The sequence below is a fragment of the Centruroides sculpturatus genome, unplaced genomic scaffold (assembly GCF_000671375.1).
Source record: "Centruroides sculpturatus isolate CEXI.00-Female unplaced genomic scaffold, Cexi_2.0 scaffold317, whole genome shotgun sequence".
Classification (NCBI taxonomy): Eukaryota; Metazoa; Arthropoda; class Arachnida; order Scorpiones; family Buthidae; genus Centruroides; species Centruroides sculpturatus.
Window position 1 is genome coordinate 283,529 of NW_019384610.1, and position 8,341 is coordinate 291,869.

At 31.1% G+C, this 8,341-nt stretch overlaps 1 protein-coding gene across 4 annotated transcripts in view; it reads left to right on the forward strand.

Moving 5' to 3' along the window:
- The first annotated feature begins 792 nt into the window (after window positions 1-792).
- LOC111625231 (transcriptional repressor CTCF-like) overlaps window positions 793-8,341 on the forward strand; it is a 23,290-nt gene continuing 15,741 nt past the window's right edge. For all 4 annotated transcript variants that reach the window (XM_023368317.1, XM_023368319.1, XM_023368320.1 and 1 more), the window contains exons 1-4: window positions 793-1,040; window positions 6,350-6,493; window positions 6,589-6,831; window positions 7,264-8,175. In XM_023368317.1, the coding sequence (XP_023224085.1) occupies window positions 822-1,040; window positions 6,350-6,493; window positions 6,589-6,831; window positions 7,264-8,175 (1,518 nt within the window). In that variant the 5' untranslated portion in view covers window positions 793-821. The remainder of the gene's footprint in view (window positions 1,041-6,349; window positions 6,494-6,588; window positions 6,832-7,263; window positions 8,176-8,341) is intronic.

Here is an 8,341-nt window from a genome sequence, read left to right on the forward strand (position 1 = left end):
ATAAATGATATCATTAAGTTTCAGTAAAATAATAGTTAACAATTTATCTTTTATTATTCTCAACCAATGCTGTTTGATTTATAGCTATAATCTTCATGAATTCTTAAGATCAATACAATATTTGTGGTTACAAAAGTATTAAAAATGCATGACAACATTTATTGTCAATTGTCATATTAAATAAATTAGTAATAAATTTTTTATTTTTGTAACTATCTCTGTTGTTGTAATTTATGATACAGTAACAGATAATGCTCACTGCTGCCCAGGCAAAAAGTAACAAGGGCAAATATTAAAATGAAAACCATATTAAAATTTTGGTTATCGTAGTCTTTATTATTATGTTTATCATGAAGTGTCAATGGGATGAAATTGGGAGGAGTGGGATGTCCATGTTTCATATTAGCCTGTATTTTCTGCACAGTTCCTAGAGAGTAAGTATAAAAAATTTGGTGCAGATCATTCAAAGGTTTTGAAGTGTATAGAGAAGAGACAGACAGACGGACATTCTATTTTAAATATGTAGATTACATGATGAATTACAACACAAAAATTATATAGACTCTATTTGCTAAACTTTTGGTGAACAGATATTAGATAATGCTATGCTGTATTTAAAAATTAACAGTATAATTTACTGTAGAGAAATCTCAATTCTTAGGTAAATATTAGGTTAGTGAATAACAGTAAAGAATAAAATATAAATATTAAATAGTACTTTATTTAATTTAAATATTTCATTAGTAATTAATTTGCAATAAAATAATTTAATGAAGAATGGTGATAAAATAAAAATATTTTTATATTTAATTAGAAAAAAAATGGAATCTTCTAAAAGTGCTGCTTCAGAGAGTGAATCTATTACTGACATACAAAATTATTTAGCTACTTTTAATAAGGAAATTCAAGATGGTTCCAACACAGCAAGCTCTGACAGTGTACAACATATCATACAAGATGTTGGGAGAACAGCATATTATTTAACACAGTCTGGCAGTGAAAACCATATAGGGGAATACCACTATAGAAGTCATGATCAGGTAATCATAATGCAACAGCAAATTTATTGAAAAGTCATCTTAATTGATGTCTGGATTTCCAGTTAAGAAATGTAAATATTTAATAAATATAATGTAAAATTTATAATAAATATTTTAACAAAATGCAGTTCTTTTTGTAATGAAAACAGCAGCCTCAGCTTTACGACAGTACAGCGTTGTACTGTACAATATACAGTAGAGCGTTGATTATCCGAAAGTCAATCATCCGAAAGAATTCCAATCGGCAAATTTAAATTTTCACCAGTGCTGTGGCGCTGCAATCTTTGGCTATGTCTTGGGCTACTCAAATATTTTACGTTTTGATACTAAATTAACTTCTGAAGTATAATTTTTTATTGTTTTTATATTTTTCAATATATTTATTTTGTTTGTACAAAATAAAAAAATAATTTTTAACGATACAATAGTCTTCGTTAGGCTTAACATTGACGAAAATTCAACGCAAAGCGACACGCAACGGAGAAAAATGTCAAGATGGGATAAATTAATATATTTTTTCGTACATAATCGGTCATCCGAAACATCGATCTTCCGAACAACCCCAGCCCCCAATTGATTCGGATAATCGACGCTCTACTGTATATATATATTTATATATATGTGTGTGTGTGTGTGTATAAACATTTTGAATACTTCAGATTCTATGTGTTGTTCAGAATAATATAAATGAATCAAATTAAATGCAGAAAATAATTTATTTTAAAAATTTATCGTGTATTCATTTATTAATACTTCTACATTTATTAAATATTTATACCCATGGATACTAATTTATTTATTCAAACAGTTAAAGAGGATAAATACTTAAATATTTTTAAAATTAAAAATATTTAGGTACTTAGATTAAATCATCTTTTGTTTTCATGCATTTTTTATTTTTTTAAAATGTTCTTATTAATAAGAATTACTGTTTATATATATGTTATATGTCTAAATTAATAGTTCTGGAAACAAAGATTGGAGGTCCAGGTAGCATAACTGGCAACATGTTTGCATGGTAAGAGGGGGTTGCGGGTTTGAGTCTCATTAGGTACTGGAACTGACACATCTTGCTACATATTTGTCACTCTTTAATTTTAAAGGAATAACATACATACAACATAGAGGAGTGGCAATGGGAAGTTCCATTTCAGGTGCATTAGGCAAGATTAAGGACTAGAGAAAGCCATCTTAGCGAAGTACACAATACATGTTTTAGTATATGCATGCTATTATGACGTCTTAATTATTTGGAAAGATAAACCAGACATTCAACAATTCCAACAAGTTCTGCCTAGAGCTCGAGCTAGAGCATGAGAACGATAAAACTATACATTTCTTAGACATAGCAATAAAAGTAGAGGAAGGAGGGGAAATTACTACAAAACCCCAGTTAATATCATGGACCTCCCACGACCCTGCAACTTTTAAAGTACTGTAGCAGCATTCTGGGTGCTTATAAAGGGAGCGTACACACACTGTAGCAAACTACAAGACAGAATTAAAGAATTAGATCACATCAAAGAACTAGTTAGGCAGTGCGGAATCAGCCAGAATGTGATAAACGCCATTATTAACAATAGAAAAATAGAGATAACGAAGTTAATGAGCAGGAAAGAATAGAAGTGTTGGAATACATTGCACCCCTAAGCAATATTTACAAAGAAATAGGAGCAGCAACAAACAAAAATATGCAGAAGCATGGCAAATACACAAGACCAACCAGGAAGGACAAGCAAGAAACTTCAGATAATCAAGTAGAGTCTTGGCGGCATGGGAGAGCGGGCATAATGTGAATATTTTAGTATGGAAAAAAGGGACGAACAGTTAAAGAATTGGGCACAATAGTGGCCTTTTTTATATTAGCAGTTGTGTTAATGTATTTATTTATTCATGTATTATATGTATTTATAGTGTTTGTGTATATTTGTACAAGTAATCCATATACAGTGGTACCTCAGGATACTAAATTAATCCATTCCAAAACTGAGATCATATCATGAAAATGTCATAAGGTGAATCATTTTTTCCCATACAATTACATGTAAAACCAAGTAATTCGTTCCAACACAAAAAAAACACTCAAATTAAAGCTAAGTAGTACATTAAAAAATATATATATATAGTAAGGATGTAAGGAACCAAGTCCGAGCGTTATTTTTAGTTATTTTTTATTTTGCTTGTTATTCTATTTTTGTTTGGGGCTTATGTTTTGTTAGGACAAAGGTTTCCTCACCAATCACCTTAGAAACTTAAAAATAGAAGAAAGAACCAACTCATTGACAAAAAAAGCACCGTAGAAAAACTCGCACACACTTGTGCTCCCGAGTGGAAAAAGTAAGTCTGCACCGAAAAGAAGGGGGGAGATCCCACAAACATAACTTAGGAACTTGCTAAACCTTAAAGAATAAAACATCCTGAAAAATTGTAAAAAAAAAAAGAATAATGTAAAAGGTTAGCGAGTATTGCCGGGAAATAGGCTGAAAGGAATAGTTGACTGTTAGCAATAAGTATGTAAATGAGGGGAGTGATCTCACTCAGAATTGTGACGTCACCTCACAGTATAAATTCCGAACCTCAAGTGAAGATGACCGAGGTGAGCTTTTGTTAGCAACAAGTGTGGTGAGCTTCATAGCAGCAAACGAGAAGAAGTGTCCGATAGCGATAAAGTGGTTCCAAGGCGATTTTGAAGTTATTTGATTTGTGGATTGAAGATTAGAGAAAGACTTGAGAGTTGAGGAAAAAGGTTCCTACTATATTGAGGTGATGATTAGGACCTTAGTTCGTAAGAATTGTTGTACATAAGTTAAGTCTTTGAAATTTTTGTCGAGTTCCAAAGGGGAATAGATTTAAGTTAGCAAATAGATTGATTTGAGTTTTGTCGGGTTGATTCTTATTGATTTTTTTTCTTTGAATAAATTTGTTGTTGATTGTTATTGTGAAATTCGAAGTTAATAAAAGCATTTAATCCTTTAAATTTTTTAATAAATTCCTTTAACTGGAAATTGCACCTGCAGAAACGAAATTTGAGGTGCATGAGAAAATTATAACTCTTTCTGTTAAACTATAAACATTCTTACGATCAATCCGTGAATAGTTTACAGTTATCGGCGAAATTCGTCATATTGTTGTCATTCTAACACCACCTTTAACCCCACACCTGCTAAAACAATTGATCACCTGACGAATTTTCTCACCAAAAAGGTGTAAAAGCCATCCTCCTTCCCCTCTCCGGGGAGTCGCTGATCAAGAAGTCGCCATTGCATCATCAAGACGAACATTCGCTTCCCTCTAAATGGCCGCACCACATATTAGAAGACCTTCGATCCCAACCCTCAACTTGGATCCTGCCTTTCAGAAATTAAAGGCCTTCGCTATCATCGCAAGAGGTATGAACGCTTTATTGTAAGCTCTCTCTCTCATACGCAAATGAGACTTATCGTGTTAGAACGTTTGTTTTATTATTTGTCTGTAATAAATTGTTAGTTTAGAAAAATGATGTCTTTATTCGACTATGCCAACGCCTTCTCGTTGACCCCTCTGACTCTCCTCCACTCGCGTAACGCGTAACCGAACGTTACTACCATCTCTGACAAGAAAGTAGGTCACCGACCATTGACCGGAAGGAGAGGACTCCTCTTCTCTCCCGGTGGCTCACATTATTAAATTTTTGTACATAGTTATTACTAGAATTATTATTAAATATTGGATTGGTTTTTGACTAATTTTGTCATTATTTAATTCGGTGCATGCTTAAAGTCCAGGCCTGGCACATTAATGCAAATCCACGTAAAGTACCTGTTAGGTAACAGATATTTCTGGCACAAAGTCGTGCCGCTAATCGTTGTAAAAGGCGTAAAAATAACTTAGTACTTTACAAGGAAAACACTGAAAAGTGCATTTTGTAGTTGTAAATGTATAAATAACCATAATAGAATAATAATTAATTTTAAAAAATGTAGTTTTATTTGCACTTTACCTTTGAGGATAGACAATGGTGGAGGTGTAAATTGGTGGCAGAAGAGAGGGAGAAGGGAAATGATACTAAAACTTAACTTACATAACATAATGTAACAATAATTTAAAAATAACTTAGAAAAGATAAAAAAATTATTGTTGTTTTATATTTATATATATATTTTAATTTTTTTTAATTTTTATTCACTGCTTTTTGCTTTCTTTCCTTTCCTTCACTTCCACCAGCACTTTCACTGGATAGAGGTCGCTTGGTAAAATATCTATCCAAAGAGTAATTTTAGAAACATTTAAAAAATGATATTTGCCTAAGTAATTTTAAAAAGTAGGCAAAGCCTACTTTTTAAAATTACTTAGGCAAATATCATTACTCTGAGCAGCAATACAGCTAGTGTGAACCTTTTTGGGATGTTTCTTTTCAATAAAATCGGTCACTTTCTGATAATACCTCAAGATTTCCTTTGTCGAGCGAGATCCTTCCACAATGAAGCAAACACGCGGACTGAGATCAATGAACCGCTACAAACTAAGGTAATGTTGTATGGTGAGTTTTTGTTTGTATTGTGGAGCAAAAATATGTTCGAATTTCATGTCGTATTCTGAAAATTTTGTATGCTGGGGCATTTGTATCCTGAGGTACCACAGTATATTGTAATTCTTTATTTATGGACCTGCACACTAAACGTCTAAAAATTCGAATGTTTAAAAAGTTCCTTCCAAAGCAAATCTCATTATATGATATAATATATGTTTAAAAGTGTTAGAAGACCGAACCTTACGGCATAGCCTTTGAAAAGGAAGGATGAAGAGTTTTAGAGGAAGTGAGAAGAGGGAAGAAAAGTAAGGAATGATAGGAAAGTGTGAAGTGGGAACCATGGTGCCGTTGCGTTCCATTTATTGAGTATATAAGGTTTCCAGAATTTTATAGTATAGATTTAAAAGAATGCTTTTGATAAAACATAAATGTTTAATATTTATATTTTCTCTAATTCTTTTTACATTTTTCTTTGTTGGTTTTGTCATACATGAATCACTAAAATATATTAGGGTGTTATATCAAAGGAACTATGTTAGTTGAGGTCAACATATGTAAAGTGTATATTCAAACATTTTTAGACTTGCGTGTCCATTTTCAAGAGTTTAATTTATTCTTAACATCAAAATTTTACTAAGTTTTTAGAAAACTTTGATTTTAAGTTAGTAGTAAGTAAGAAAGTTACTTATATATTATTTTAAAGAAGTATTTATCTAAATAATATTAATAATATATGTAGTGTTTTTATAATAATGTATATATTGCTTAAAAACAATGTTTAAAAAAATTTGTGTTATAGATTACTTCAGAGAAAACAGAAGAATTATTACAAGTCATGGAAAGGAAAAGCAATACTTCAGGAAGTACAGATACACAGGATCAACCAACGTTTATTGCTATGCAGCCTAATATAGGAAATGAGATACAAACTGGAGAAGAACAGGTTTCTTTTATTTATTACATTTCATAACAGTAACATTTTAAAATAAATTTACATTGATTTGATATAAATTAAGCATAAAAATATTAATTCAACAGGATGGAAACACTCAGGATTCAACAATAAACTGTAGAAATAGGTATCCTCAATCTGTTCATATGGTTGTAAAGCAACCTGATGGGACAGAAACTGAGCAGACTGTACCAATCACTAGTGCTTCAGGATCAACATTAATTACTGCTGATGGACAACAGATTCATATTAGTGATGATGGTACACTTCAGATGGTAGCTAAGCTTGCAGAGCAAGCTGCAAATAATGGGATTGATGGAAATAATCAGGTATAGTAATTAAAATTTGTCATCAGTTATCATGAAATATCATTTATGATTTATAAAATAACACTCATTTCTCAAATTATCAAGAATGACTTTTCTTTAGTTTTCAAAGTTAATTTATTAAATGTTTCAATTGCATTATGGTTGAATGAATAGAATTAGACTTACTAGAAAATTATCTTTAATAGTTAAAATTCTTAAAACATTTTCATAAATATTTAAAAATACAATTAGACAGTATTTGGCTTTCAGAAAAAAAAGCAATTTTAGTTCTGTCTTAATTTAATATATCATTACTATCTTGTAATTTATACAAATACAAATCTTACATTGTTGATAGGGAATTTACTTCAGTAATGTTAAAGATACAATGAATATTGTTTGAAAATTATTGTGCATAAAATTTATTTATTATATACAATTAAATTTTTTTAGGTAATATTGAATACAGGAAATTCTTATCAAACAGTGACTATTGTCCCTTCTGATACTAACCCAGGCGAAGTTAGTTATGTTTTAATTGTGTCACAACCAGATGAATCTAAAGGTGAAAAAGAACTTAGTTTGGATATGTCAGTGTATGATTTTAATGAAGGTGAAAAACATAGTGAATTGTTGTCGACTGAATTTACTGCTGATGGGACCAAAACACATGCAATAAAAGTAACTCCTAAAAAGAGTCAACAAATAGCTCAACCACATATGTGTAATTATTGCAATTATACAAGTCCAAAACGTTATTTGCTTTCACGTCATATGAAATCTCATTCAGAAGAACGTCCTCATAAATGTAGTGTTTGTGAACGTGGTTTCAAAACTTTAGCATCTTTGCAAAATCATGTGAATACCCACACTGGAACTCGACCTCATCATTGCAAAGATTGTCCAGCTGCATTTACTACTTCGGGAGAATTAGTCCGTCATGTACGATATAAACATACTCATGAAAAACCACACCATTGTACTGAATGTGATTATGCTAGCGTAGAATTAAGTAAGTTGAAACGACACATGAGATGCCATACAGGAGAAAGACCTTACCAGTGTCCTCATTGTACTTATGCAAGTCCAGATACTTATAAATTAAAACGCCATCTTCGTATACACACAGGGGAGAAACCTTATGAATGTAATGTCTGCCATTCTAAATTTACTCAGTCAAATAGTTTAAAAGCACATAAACTAATTCATTCAGGAAATAAACCAGTATTTAAGTGTGAACTCTGTCCAACAACTTGCGGCCGAAAGACTGATCTCCGAATTCATATGCAAAAGTTACATAATACTGATAAGCCTTTAAAATGTAAAAGATGTGGAAAGGTGTTTCCTGATCGATACACATATAAGGTAAGTTGAAAATAAGTTTTAATTAATTCTTTATTTTTAATTTGAAATTGAAAATAGTTATTTTAATCATAAACAAGCAAAGATTATGAAAGATTACTAAATTCAGAAAACAAAATTACTTGTTTATTTGATATATATATTATATATAATAGGTCGACGGGATAAA